The sequence below is a fragment of the Xyrauchen texanus genome, chromosome 7 (assembly GCF_025860055.1).
Source record: "Xyrauchen texanus isolate HMW12.3.18 chromosome 7, RBS_HiC_50CHRs, whole genome shotgun sequence".
Taxonomy (NCBI): Eukaryota; Metazoa; Chordata; class Actinopteri; order Cypriniformes; family Catostomidae; genus Xyrauchen; species Xyrauchen texanus.
In genome coordinates this window covers 43,165,398-43,180,460 of record NC_068282.1, presented here as the reverse complement: position 1 = coordinate 43,180,460, position 15,063 = coordinate 43,165,398, and the positions used below count along the sequence as shown (strand labels likewise).

At 38.2% G+C, this 15,063-nt stretch overlaps 1 protein-coding gene across 1 annotated transcript in view; it reads right to left on the bottom strand.

Annotated features, from left to right (window-relative positions):
- Window positions 1–4,955: 4,955 nt before the first annotated feature.
- The window catches only part of LOC127646359 (myosin-9-like), a 56,143-nt gene continuing 46,035 nt past the window's right edge, over window positions 4,956–15,063 (bottom strand). Inside the window, exons 33-41 of the mRNA XM_052129917.1 lie at window positions 12,715–12,927; window positions 12,392–12,553; window positions 9,946–10,074; window positions 9,710–9,798; window positions 9,452–9,575; window positions 9,014–9,222; window positions 8,712–8,820; window positions 6,180–6,352; window positions 4,956–6,039 (exon numbers count right to left, since the gene is read on the bottom strand). Coding sequence (XP_051985877.1) covers window positions 5,931–6,039; window positions 6,180–6,352; window positions 8,712–8,820; window positions 9,014–9,222; window positions 9,452–9,575; window positions 9,710–9,798; window positions 9,946–10,074; window positions 12,392–12,553; window positions 12,715–12,927 — 1,317 coding nt within the window. The 3' untranslated portion in view covers window positions 4,956–5,930. The remainder of the gene's footprint in view (window positions 6,040–6,179; window positions 6,353–8,711; window positions 8,821–9,013; window positions 9,223–9,451; window positions 9,576–9,709; window positions 9,799–9,945; window positions 10,075–12,391; window positions 12,554–12,714; window positions 12,928–15,063) is intronic.

The following is a 15,063-nucleotide window of genomic DNA, read 5'->3' as shown; positions in this document are numbered from 1 at the left end:
TTGATATATGAAATAATAATTTGAAAAAACGATATATATATATATATATATATACACTCACCTAAAGGATTATTAGGAACACCTGTTCAATTTCTCATTAATGCAATTATCTAATCAACCAAACACATGGCAGTTGCTTCAATGCATTTAGGGGTGTGGTCCTGGTCAAGACAATCTCCTGAACTCCAAACTGAATGTCAGAATGGGAAAGAAAGGTGATTTAAGCAATTTTGAGCGTGGCATGGTTGTTGGTGCCAGACGGGCCGGTCTGAGTATTTCACAATCTGCTTAGTTACTGGGATTTTCACGCACAACCATTTCTAGGGTTTACAAAGAATGGTGTGAAAAGGAAAAACATCCAGTATGCGGCAGTCCTGTGGGCTGAAAATGCCTTGTTGATGCTAGAGGTCAGAGGAGAATGGGCCGACTGATTCAAGCTGATAGAAGAGCAACTTTGCCTGAAATAACCACTTGTTACAACTGAGGTATGCAGCAAAGCATTTGTGAAGCCACAACATGCACAACCTTGAGGCGGATGGGCTACAACAGCAGAAGACCCCACCGGGTACCACTCATCTCCACTACAAATAGGAAAAAGAGGCTACAATTTGCAAGAGCTCACCAAAATTGGACAGTTGAAGACTGGAAAAATGTTGCCTGGTCTGATGAGTCTCGATTTCTGTTGAGACATTCAGATGGTAGAGTCAGAATTTGGCGTAAACAGAATGAGAACATGGATCCATCATGCCTTGTTACCACTGTGCAGGCTGGTGGTGGTGGTGTTATGGTGTGGGGATGTTTTCTTGGCACACTTTAGGCCCCTTAGTGCCAATTGGGCATCGTTTAAATGCCACGGCCTACCTGAGAATTGTTTCTGACCATGTCCATCCCTTTATGGCCACCATGTACCCATCCTCTGATGGCTACTTCCAGCAGGATAATGCACCATGTCACAAAGCTCGAATCATTTCAAATTGGTTTCTTGAACATGACAATGAGTTCACTGTACTAAAATGGCCCCCACAGTCACCAGATCTCAACCCAATAGAGGATCTTTGGGATGTGGTGGAACGGAGCTTCGTGCCCTGGATGTGCATCCCACAAATCTCCATCAACTGCAAGATGCTATCCTATCAATATGGGCCAACATTTCTAAAGAATGCTTTCAGCACCTTGTTGAATCAATGCCACGTAGAATTAAAGCAGTTCTGAAGGCTGAAAGGGGTCAAACACAGTATTAGTATGGTGTTCCTAATAATCCTTTAGGTGAGTATATATATATATATATATATATATATATATATATATATATATATGTATATATATATATACATATATATATATTTTCATATTATTTCATATTCACACACTGGTGGCCAAAAGTTTGGAATAATGTACAGATTGTGCTGTTTCAGAAGGAAATTGGTACTTTAATGAACCAAACTGATTCAACTGATCACAAAGTATAGTCAGAACATTACTGATGTAAAAAACAGCACCATCACTATTTGAAAAAAGTAATTTTTGATCAAATCTAGACAAGCTACATTTCCAGCAGCCATCACTCCAACACCTTATCCTTGAGTAATCATGCTAAATTGCTAATTTGATACTAGAAAATCACTTGCCATTATATCAAACACAGTTGAAAGCTACTTGATACATTAAATGAAGCTTAACACAATATTTGAGTTGCCTGAGTATGCAATAGACAGGCAAGTCTTAAGGTCAATATTAGTTCAAAAATGGCAAAAAAATAAATAAACATTTTTTTCTAGAAACTCATCAGTCAATCATTGTTTTGTGGAATGAAGGCTATACAATGCTTGAAATTGCCAAAAAATCCTGAAGATTTCATACAAAGGTGTACACTACATTCTTCAAAGACAAAGGACAACTGGCTCTACAGTAACAAGGAGAGAAAGAGCTGTGGAAGGCCAGATGTACAACTAAACAAGAGAATATGTACATCAGAGTCTCTAGTTTGAGAAATACTCACATGTCCTCAGCTGACAGCTTCATTGAATTCTACCCGCTCAACACGTTTCATGTACAACAGTAAAGAGAAGACTCAGGGGTGCAGGCCTTATGGGAAGAATTGCAAAGAAAAAGCCACTTTTGAAACAGAAAAGAAAAGGTTAGTGGCGCCAAATAAACACAGACATTGGACAACAGATAATTGGAAAAGAGTGTTATGGATCTTAATCCCATTGAGCTTTAGAGGGATCAGCTAGACTGCAAGGTGCGTGAGAAGTGCCCGACAGGAAGTGTGGGGTGCAATGTCACCCGAGTATCTGGACAAACTGACAGCTAGAATGCCAAGGATATGCAAAGCTGTCATTGCTGCACATGGATGACTTTTTTATGAGAACACTTTGAAGTAGTCGAAGTTCTGACATTTGTTTCAAATCGCAAAAGTAACTTTTAACGTTATTAATGTCCTGACTATACATTGTGATCACTTGAATGCCACTTTGGTGAATAAAAGTACCAATTTCTTTCCATAAGAGCAAAATCTGTACATTTTTATAAAAATTGGCCATCAGTGTATATAAACTCAGCAAAAAAAGAAACGTCCCTTTTTGGGACACTGTATTTTAAAGATAATTTTGAAAAAATACAAATAACTTTACAGATCTTTATTGTAAATGGTTTAAACAATGTTTTGCATCCTTGTTCAATGAACCATAAACAATTAATTAACATGCACCTGTGGAACGGTCGTTAAGACACTAACAGCTTACAGACGGTAAGCAATTAAGGTCACGATTATAAAAACTTAGGACACAAAAAAAGAGAGACCTTTCTACTGACTCTGAAAAACACCAAAAAAAAGATGCCCAGGGTCCCTGCTAATCTGCGTGAACGTGCCTTAGGCATGCTGCATGGAGGCATGAGGACTGCAGATGTGGCCAGGGCAATAAACTGCAATGTCTGTGCTGTGAGATGCCCAAGACAGCGCTACAGGGAGAAAGGAAGGACAGCTGATCATCCTCAGTAGTGGCAGACCATGTGTAACACCTGCACAGGATCGGTACATCCGAATATCACACCTGCAGGACAGGTACAGGATGGCAACAACAACTGCACGATTTACACCAGGAACACACAATCCCTCTATCAGTGCTCAGACTGTCAGCAATAGGCTGAGAGAGGCTGTACTGAGAGCTTGTAGGCCTGTTGTAAGGCCGGTCCTTACCAGACATCACTGGCAACAACGTCGCCTATGGGCACAAACCCACCTTCGCTTGACCAGACAGGACTGGCAAAAAGTGCTCTTCACCGATGGGTCGCGGTTTTCTCATCAGGGGTGATGGTCGGACTCGCGTTTATCATCTAAGGAATGAAGTTTACACTGAGGCCTGTACTATGGAGCGGGATCGATTTGGAGATGGAGGGTCCGTCATGATCTGGGGCAGTGTGTCACAGCATCATCGGACTAAGCTTGTTGTCATTACAGGCAATTTCAACGCTGTGCGTTACAGGGAAGACATCCTCCTCCCTCATGTGGTACCCTTCCTAAAGGCTCATCCTGACATGACCCTCCATGACCATCCTGCTCGTTCTGTGCATGATTTCCTGCAAGACAGGAATGTCAGTGTTCTGCCATGGCAAGTGAAGAGCCTGGATCTCAATCCCATTGAGCACATCTGGGACCTGTTGGATCAGAGGGTGAGGGCCATTCCCCCCAGAAATGTCCACTAAGTGCCTTAGTGGAAGAGTGGGGTAACATCTCACAGCAAGAACTGACAAATCTGGTGCAGTCCATGAGATGCAGCACTGCAGTACTTAATACAGCTGGTGGCCACACCAGATACTGACCGTTACTCTTGAAGTAACAAAGAACTTGTTTCAGGTCAATTTGACCTGGCTCATATAAAGACTTACAAGAAAGCTGTAATATGCCAGAAAACTTACATCTTAAACTTGTAATGCAAATAAAGATCAAAATGACATTACCTCAATGTAAAATCAATGGAGGTCAATGAAAACAAATGGAAAAAAGTTTGTGTGGTTCAAACACCAGACCCATAAACACCTGCCCCCTTCAGCACATCACGGTGCAGTTTTGCAGTCCTCTTCAGCCAGTCACATAACATTTCAGCTTATCACCACCTGTTCAGCCCAGTTTTGTGGCCTGCCCAATGGGAAATGTCCCGGGGCTCCCCATGGCCAGTCCACCCCTGACGGGGGAGTAAATGAGAGAATTCATATTTGGGTGAACTATCAGTTTAAGAGGACACCCTGGCCAAATTTAAAGAGATAAATTTGGGAGTTTGGCCATGACCACTTCCTCACCTTTGTCTGTAGAAATTACATTACCATTCAGCACATCAAACACAACACACAAAGCACTATTGACATTTAAAACTTATTTTGATTGGTCTCAATAATATATAGTAATGTCAAGCAATGAGATTTTTAAAATGACAATGCAGGCTGCATATAGAAAAATACATTAAGTATCAGTTCGCACTTTAAATACATCTTGTAAAAAATATTTTTCAGTATTTTCAAAGCTCTTTTTTTGGAGGGCATGAATGGAATTGAATGATGATTGCAGGGTGTAGGGAAGAGAGTATACCCCCATTATTTATACCAATGTCAATGGAAACATGTAAATGCTTCACGCTGAACCCCCTCCAACGTTCAAGCCAAATCTACTCCTTTGGATGATTGAGATATACAATACCCTCCATTGTATCATATTTGATGCATGCAATTCAATGGGATTTTTCTAAGAAATAATGTACGAAATTAAGCATGCGCAAGTTGCTTCATTTCAGCAAATACCCATACTTTGAAATATAGGCAACAGTGAAAAGGTTGATCATATTGATGTAGAGGCTTTAGAAAATCATGTATTAGATAAGCACAGCTTCATTGAGTTAACCATTAGTCTACCCCACCCCAATGGGAAATACCACTGTGACTCAAAACGGGTACAATGAGGGTATAAAAGACAAAAGTTTAATAATTTGATACAATGAATTTGCATGTGGTTTTAAGAGAGAGGGAAACAATTTTTGGCTTTCAAGTATACAAAGAAATTTCTTAATTTCATCACTGCGTTGGAAAATTTCTTGACAGTTTATAGGCCCATCAAGACAAAAAAAAAAAAAAAAAAAAAAAAAAAGAGGAATATTACAAACATACAGCAGAACATAATATTCAGGCAAACATGACAGAAAAGCAGCATGTTAGCAAAATACATTCCAAAAGCAGCAAAAATTTGAGTATAAATTACATTTATTTTGAACTATTACACAACCCACCACAGAAAGTGTGAACGGTTTAGAACAAAGTAAAAAGTGTTGAGTGAGAACTTTACAAAAACATGCAATTTTATAGATATAAGGCACAGTTTTTTTTATCAGAGTGAATAAAACAGAGTGAACGTAGTGGAAAAACAAATCTCCAAAGAAAAACTATAACAGAAAGGCTTAATTGGAGATGAGGTGCTTTTTTAAAATACAAAAACTACAATAGCTTTAAATCTCCATTTAGCTGATAGGTAACAATCAAATTGCAAACATATTTCTTAACATTTCAATACTTTGGAAATGGATATCATATATTTATTCTCCTGTGTAAAATACATATAGCCAATATTTATTCAATGCATTTTAAGGCAGTCAATCAACAGGGTAGACATTGTCATATGAACCATTTAAGTTTCATAGGAAGGATAAAGTTAGATTTTTGCCCGGCATAACTTGGTCTTTAATGCAGATTGAGAAATCAGTATTTAAGGGGTTTCACCGCAATTTGTGTAGTTTAAGCAAACAGTACAATTGCCCTCAACGCATTTAAAAAAAAAAAAAAAAAACACAAGCTTGGTGGCATATAATAAATAGGTCCTCAACTGTAACAACCAAGAGCTCAGCTTTCATATGCTGAAAGCAAAATGGCTTCTGGAACTGGGCAGTTTACTCGGGGGTCGTGTCTGATACCTCATTCTTCAGGTCCATCTCCTCGTCACTCCCCACACCAGACCGTCCAACTGTGCGACGTACGTTAGTAGAAATATCTCCACGTCTGAAGGAGTCACATGATCATCATTACAGTTGTGAATACTAGACATCATGTATGGTATACAAATTCTTTCACAGACAATGTTTAAACTTGGGAGCTTAAAAAGATACTATGCAATTAGTGTAAAGGAGCAGAGTACGCACCGGAGTTTGTTCTTTAGGGTGCCGAGCTCTCGCTTCATAGCATCAGCAGATTCAGTGGCATCTTCCAGTTCTCTCTGTAGCTTCCTGCGGGAGGCGTTAGCGCGAGTCGACTCCTCTTCTGCCTCCTCAAGCTGCCTCTTCATCTGCTTCAAACGGGTGTTCTGTTTCTCCGTCTGAAAGAATTCATTTTACATCATGAATCGGAATCATAATGTATTTTCGGATTGGAAAATATGGAAACGCGCACATGCATACACATCAACTTGACGTTACTTATTTTGGTGTCTAATATCAACATGAAGTGACACAAATGATAAGTTTGCACACCAGGTGGTTTTCATACCAGGCATATTTGCTGCTGTCTGAATTGGAGTATGATTATTCCCAGCGCCCTACTCCCCTAAAATAAGAATTCAGATCTAAATGTTGACCTTGTGCTGAGATTAAATTAAAGTATAGCCTAATAGTTGGGAGAACTGGTGCGCCTACTTGATCAAAAAGAATGCTTTTTTTATTTTACATTAACGCATTTGGCAGACTTTTAACTTCGAAAAAAATAAATAAAAAAAATTGTATTATGTACTTTATAATTATATTATTATTATTATTATTATTATTATTATTATTATTATTATTATTATTATTATTATTCACAGAGGGGATAGTACGGAGCCCCTCTGAGAACAGGGCAGGAATTTTTTTTCTGAAATGGTTGTGCCCTCGCAATAAATTTACCATACTTTTACTACAGTGATGACAGGAAAACAAAAACTATGGTAATAAAAATAATTGTGGTCGTTTTACTATACTAGAGAAACCATAGTTAAATTGTTATTTGTAATGTTGTAGACTGTAGTAACCATATATTTTTGGCAGAGATACATTTTCTATAGTAATATTGTAGTAACCATGAATGTTGTAGATTTTTTTTATTTATAGTTTTTTGGCAGAAACCAAAGTTTTAATACAGTATACTGTATCCATATAGTAACCACTGTTTTATTATAGATTATCCATAGTAATTCTGTGGTTACTATGGTTTTACTACAAATATCATTGTATGTGTTGTAAAACCATAACATAGGTTTTTGTTTTCCCGTCTATTACTTTGGTTTTTACTAGGTATATCAAGGTTAAAATGGAAAACCATGGTAAACTTGACAAAACTATAAGAAAAACATTCCCACCCTGTCCTATAAGGGGTTCTGTATCAGAAAGGGCGGGAAGTACCTAAAATGGTTAAAATATAAAAAAAAAAAAAAACCGCACTAGTTTTAAATTGTTCTCTTGTCTGTCAAAATGATGGACAGCATTTGGAATTATCAGTCAAACATAATATATAAAAATAAATATCACACACACACACAGGATTTTAAATAGGTAATCCCATTACATGCAAAGTATATGTAACTATATACAGTTACATACATTCCATTACAGTTACAATTTAAATAATTGTAATTAGAATATTTACATTCAAAAAGGATTTTGATTACTTTAAATGTTTAAAGAAACAAAATGACAATAAAATGCAGTCCTTTCAGATGGAAAACATTTATACATAAATTGCATTTGAACAGTGGTGAAACACTTATGATGTGTTTATTCATACAAGCAGACAGAGAAGTTAGTTGGGAGCAGATTAAATGTTGTGCGAATAGTCAGGCTTGCGCCAAGCTAAAATTATATTTCTAGCCATTTTACCAGGCACGATCATATTTTTTTATTTATTTTTTTAAATCAAGAAAATGTTAGGGCAAAAATCATAAACAAGATCAGTTTGATTTCTCTTGTTTTAGAAACAGCACAGCATAAGATATTTAGGTTTTTCAGAGATTGTATTTTTAACATGTGTATCTCTAACATGTGTATCTCTCTACCAGTGCTGAAGTAGTAATCCGAAGTATTTAGAATACGATACTGACCTTGAGTAATCTAACAGAATATGTTACAAATGACATTTTACAGCATATATTCTTAGTCAAATACATTTCATAAGTAACCCTCACAACCCTGTGTATATATGCGTATAATATATGCACACACGTGTGTAAATATATATATACCAAATTACTAGATCCTTTTGAATTTACACATTACATTGATTTGTGTTTATTTATGAAATGTATAATTATTTTCAAAATCAAGGCATTTTCGCTCAACACTGGTGTACTCGCAGAACAAAGCATACACACCAACATGAAACTATAAAATGCAACCCACTGTGTAGGCCACCATTCCTATGGCATAGGTTCGACACAGAAGCATAAACCAGCCTTTACCTCTCTGTCCCTCAAACAAATCAATTTGATTTTTAAGGCTTGGAAAATAGTGCACAATTTATATTAGATGCATTTATGGCGCTTTTGTAATTTTTGCATTTGGCAGTATAAATCTAAATCCACTTTTATGTATGGAAAAGAGAATGCACTGAACATCTATAGAGAATGCATATCCTCCTTACCATTTCCTCCCTTGTCTTTACACAAGCTCACATTGCTTATTGTACAATAAATCGACACTATGACCCACCTCAGTTTTTAACTGGTCAGCGTTGCGCCTCTCATCCTCAACCTGAAGTAACACCTCTTTCATTTTCTTCTCCATACGGCGCATTTGTTTAGTGGACTGCTGCTTCTCCCTGAAGAGTTAAGCACACAGACACCAAGTAAATAAAGTTTCACTTAAGTAGACGGCATCAAATAATTTACTGATAAGGAAGATCTTGTAACTCAAGCTCACAACTAAATGGTCCATAATGACAGCCAGTCAGTTACACCAGTACCTGTCAAGCATGACAGTTGACTTTACAAACCATCTCTACCATCACTCACTTAATCTCAGTATCCAGCTGCTCTTGGAACTGTGCAATCTTGGCCTCCAAAGCAGTAATGCTGGACTTGTACTTGCTCTTCACAGTGCCTTCCAGCTCCTGCAGCTTCTGCTTGAGATCCTTGTTCTGGCGGTCCAGTTGAGAGTGCATTCCCTCCAGACGCTGACTGTTACTGCGCTCTGCAGACAGCTCCACTGTAAATTGCTCAGCCTGAGGTTAAAACAAAAATCCATTAACACTAGTAAAGAGCCTCATGACATCAAGATTCATTTCTATGGGACAGATCAGCCAAATCGCAATTCCAATGCAAACTGCATTCATTGTGATACTGAAGGACTTGGAATAAAACAAAAAATGTTCTTGATATAGATACAATAAAACATCTGATGTTTTCCAAATCTTAGATTCATACATCCCCATCAACCCCTCAATGATACACCTGCAATATTGCTTTCTTTGCTCGATCATTGACCAGTTCCACATTGAGATGCTCTTCCTCAAGTTCCTCCTCAAGCTGAGCAATACGTGCCTCCAGTCTCCTCTTCTCATCACTGCCCAGAGAGCTGACACAGAAAAGCCACTATAAGCCATTCTACATGGCAAGATATACATAAACTTTCATTTGAATTTTGGACTACCCATCAATGTGCAGGATACCCTACCAGACAATACATCACACTAACAGCAGGTGACTCACTTCTTGGCATTCTGGCTATTGATCTCCTCCTGTAGCTCATCTCTTTCTTGCTGAATTTGTCTTTTTGCCCTGTCAGCAGTAGCCAGATCCTACAGAGAAAGAGTGAAACATGTTCCAAATGGCTTTTCCTACTGAAAACAAAATGAAATGTTGTGCTCTACTAGAAATGAACTCAAGAGTTAATTTATACAATTCTGACCCAGGATGCATCAAAAGGAAAAATGCATAAGACAGACCTCATGTAGCTGCATAATCTCAGCTTCCATGCTCTTGATCTTGCGCTCATTTTCTTTGGACTGGTTAAGGGACTCGTCTCTGGACAGACGCAAATCCTCGAACTCTCTTATTTGTTCTTTCATCTGGGCCTGTAAAGTTAGAACAGAGTTTTACTGTGTTCCAAGGACTCATTTAATAGTTTTGTTCACCGTTTTCAATATTTATTTGGGGTTTGTGGTGTGAATTTCCTGGTTTTAGAAAAGTTTAACTTTTAATGTGCAAACAATATACATTTTATATTGTATATTTAAATATACATTTTATATAGTTATATTTAAAAGAAATGGTGTGCTCCAATTAGGCATGTGACGGTGCATCACTAAATAACATACACAATATTGTTATTGTGAGCTCTTCAAAATACCGTAAATAATTCTATACAATCTTTTAGCCAAATCATTTAATTTCTGATTGCAATGCAATTTTTCCCCATCAACGAATCAAGATTCACAACACATACTGCATAAAATGTGCACCCTGATGTAAACAAAACCAATGTGGATGAGAAGCATGGCTGAAGGAGGAATGCAGCTGACCTTTTATCTGCTTTCTTACATGGTAATTCAGAATTATTTTTGGTTCCATAAAAATACAGCGAGATTGTTGATCGAAGATGGTTTTCATTTGTGTAAAACATTTTATGCATTTTGGCAGACACTTATCCAAAGAGACTTGGTGCATTTAAGATATACATTGTATCAATTTGTGTTCCCTGGGAATCTAAATCATGATCTTGGTATTGCTAGCGCCATGCTCCACCAGTTGAGCTACAGTACCAGAAAAGTGGCAGCAAAACACAGGAACAACTCAAATATGTTCACTCATCTGCTGGACAATCATCCCATGCAAATGTAGCGGTGAAAGTGTTGGATAAAAAAACGAGAAACTCCCACCATTGTATCATTATAAAAAAATACAACTTATTAACCTTTGACAGTTTTTTAAGCTTTGCTGACATGTGCCTGATGTATATAAATTGATACATGATCTTGCACCACCCCCACTCAAGCAATGTGTGTCATTTTGCAGAGATAATGTAAGGGTCACCAGGGCTTCTGTGAGAGGTGACTGTTACACTCAATTTAGGAAAACTACATTTGGACAATCAGCTTTTTCATTTGCAGTGGTTGAAAAGTGGAACTTAATCCCGCATTATATTAGAGACTGTGCAAGCCTTAGCAGTTTTAAAATGTCCGTAAAGACTTGGCTGAAGACGAATCAGACATGTGATCATTGACTTTTTTTATATATTGTATATTTGTATTCTGGTTTTTATGTAAGTACTGTGTGTTTATGTTGTCTTTTTACTTTTCCTTGCCCAGGGACCACAGATGTAAATTAGCCGTATAGCTAACTCTGGTACAGGGCTTGAAATGTGTATGGTCCCTGACAAATAAACTAATAAATAAAATAAAATAAATAAATAAATAAGCGATATAAATTGAAGTTGTGACAGTTCTGCAATTTTTGAGAGAGCGAGGACACTAAAAAGACAACAAGCTAAGTGACAACCAAGACAGAGTAAACTGTTGTTGCCATTTGCAGATGTGTATCTTTCTTTCAAGCGCTGAAGAGTAATTGCTAAAACTCTGCTAGCTACACAGTTACATTTGCATCATGTAATTAAACTAAATTACAGTTGTAATCGGCTAATACTAAGTCCTGTAATGGCACAATGATTATATCGATATTAAAGTTCAAGTTGGAATGCAAAAGTAACCGTACATTACCATCCAGTGAACTTGCAGTTGTAAAATTTGTAGATAGCGCCTAGCTGTATGTAAGCAACTGACTTGCCATCCAGAAAAACCATGCATACTATTGTAGCCAATTAGTTGTTCTATTAGGGCTTTTTTTTTTTAGGTTCAGGGTTATTTTCAAAGTTCTTTGTTATCGATTCATATAAAAGGGCAGTTTGGCATCCTTCTCTTTTATAACAAGTTTGTTTTTTTCAAAGTTTCTTTCAATCCATTTTTGTAATGTAATTCAATAGTGATAATACTGAATACCTTGATAAGCTTGAGCAATTAGTGACGTGAACATTTTATACCATCACATGCCTAGTTCCAATCAATAAAAGGCAGAAAAAAGCTGTATACAAGCCAGCCAGCACTAGAGCAAGTGGACAACTCATGGGAAATCATGGTTGCTGTTAGCACTGCTGAAGCGCAGAAAAACTCTGGCCGTTGTTGTTACAGGGGAGTGGGGGCTGCTTTTATAAAAAAAAAAAAAAAAAAAAAAAGCTACATACATTGTTAAATTAACCTTAGATTAATTTGCATCTCTACGTATCAAAATAACATTTTGGAACCCAAATCTTCTTCATGGTGTGATCCCCTTTATAACTGCCTTGTTCCTTATGACAATTCTCAGTGTAAAAAAAAAAAAAAGTAAATAAATAGGTACCTGTAGTTTCTTGAGCTGTCTGAGGGCCTCATCTCGAGCCTTGTTTGCAGAGTCGATCTGAGCGGCTAACTCTGACAGGTCTAGCTCAAGTTTCTTGCGCACAGACACAGCCTGAGCACGCTGCTTCCTTTCATCTTCAAGCTCAATCTCCATCTCACGGACCTGACAGAGACAGTGAGAAACAAAAGAAAGTTATATATAAATTAGTTGAACAGTATGTTCAATTTCAGTTCTCCAAATTCCTCCTGTAAGAGTCAAAGGCTGATCATTTATCAAACCTAATACCACAATTTGTCTGTGGGATGTAGAGTTTAGCACATTACCTGTTTGACTAGCTGCTTCCGTTTCTCCTCACCCTGCTCATCTCTGCCTTGTAGGTCTCTCTCAAACTGGGCCTTCAAGGCCTGCAGGTTGACCTCCAGACGCAGTTTAGCATCCTCTGTGAGCTGCAGTTCATCTTCTAGTTCTTCCAGCTGAGTCTTCATTTCCTCTAACTGCTGTTCCATCCCACGCTTGGCCCTCTCAAGCTCATGCACCTGAAGGAAAACAAAACAGAGTTGGGGGCTATAATCGAAGACTAAAATGTGGCCTCAATCTTTAACAATTGGCCAAAAAAAAAAAACACAACTGCACTGAATGAGGTAGTGATCAAGTTATGATTGATATATAGATATAGAACTCAGCAAAAAAGAAACATCCTCTCACTTTCAACTGCTTTTACTTTCAGCAAACTAAACATGTGTAAGTATTTGTATGAACAAAAAGATTCAACAACTAAGTCACATGCCTGTGAAATTCAATTTCTGTTAGACAGAAACTGAACAAATGTGTTACTTTACAAAAGGGGGGCTCAATGTGCTCAATGGTATTGAGATCCAGACTCTTTGCTGGCCATGGCAGAATACTGACATTCCTGTCTTGCAGGAAATCATGCACAGGACAAGCAGTATGGCTAGTGGCATTATGTTGGAGGGTTATGTCAGGATGAGCCTGCAGGAAGGGTACCACATGAGGGAGGAGGATGCCTTCCCTGTAATGCCCAGCATTGAGATTGCCTGCAATAACAAGTTCAGATGATGCTCTGACACACCGCCCCAGACCAAGACTGACCCCAAATCGATTCCACTCCAGAGTACAGGCCTCAGTGTAATGCTCATTCCTTTGATGGTCGGACTCTCGTTTATCATCACTCTTGGTGAGACAAAACCATGACTCGTCTGTGTAGAGCACTTTTTGCCAGTCCTGTCTGGTCCAGCAAATGTAGGTTTATGCCCATAGGCGACGTTGTTGCCGGTGATGTGTGGCACGGAGCTGCATTACAACAGGACTACAAGCCCTCAGTCCAGCCTCTCTCAGCCTATTGCAGACAGTCCGAGCACTGATAGAGGGATTGTGCGTTCCTGGTGTAACTCGAGCAGTTGTTGTTGCCATTCTGTACCTGTCCTGCAGGTGTGATATTCGGAAGTGCAGATTGTTACACATGGTCTGTCACTGCGAGGACAATCAGCTGTCCTTCCGGTCTCCCTGTCTTGGAGTCTCACTGTACGGACACTAGTTAATTGCCCTGGCCACATCTCCAGTCCTCATGCCACCGTGCAGCATGCCTAAGGCACGTTCACGCAGAAGAGCAGGGACCCTGGGCATCTTTCTATTGGTGTATTTCAGAGTCAGTAGAAGGGTCTCTTAAGTGTCCCAAGTTTTTATAAATGTGACCTTAATTGCCTACCATCTGTAAGCGGTTACTGTCTCAATGACCGTTCCACAGGTGCATGTTCATTAATTATGCTTCATTGAACAAGCATGGAAAAGATTTAAACCCTTTACAATAAACATCTGTTAAGTAATTTGGATTTTTACAAAATTATCTTTAAAATACAGTATCCTGAATAAGGAACATTTCTTTTTTGCTGAGTTTATATATGTGGACCCGTAGTGTTCCATTCAACATGCAGGTTAAGCGCAAACTGGAAATAAAGCTAACTAAATGGAGCACCTACTGTGATGGTCTGAGGTCATTTGCAGCGTTCTCAGACAAAACCAATTCTTGCAAACGGTTTTCAGAAGACTGAACCAGAAAAGCTTGCATAGGCAGATAAACGCATAACAAGTTTGGTATGAACGGACCTTAGAATGTGGCATCTATGAATTAACAATTTAAGTTGACATACCTAATAATTAGTGTGATTATTTGCATCTCCTTTCTAAATGCATTATTTTTAAATAATTAAAAATCACATCCCTGGGGCCGGTTGCACAAGCTATTCACAAGTTAAAACTTAAACTAGTTGTGGCATAAATGGGCACTAAGTCACAATTTACACACTACTAAATATTTGAGCGTTGCACAATTAAACTTAGGTAGAACGTAACCCTACGTATAAACTAAATATTTACGGAAGCCTCAGACCAGAAATAACGGGTGGAATAAAAACAGCAGACTGATATTTTGTGATCAGTGAGCTCATGTTTTGCATGACCGGCAATCATTTAGACATTTTATGATGCTGACATTTAGGAGAGAGAGATGTTTCGTAAACAAACAAGTTTGATTTTGTTTAAACATCAACCATAACAAGATCGGATTGAAGTTCACAGCTTTTTAACACTTGTGTACAAATTTGAAGGCTGCTTATTGGACCATTACGGGTAAACGTCATATGCGACTACAGATT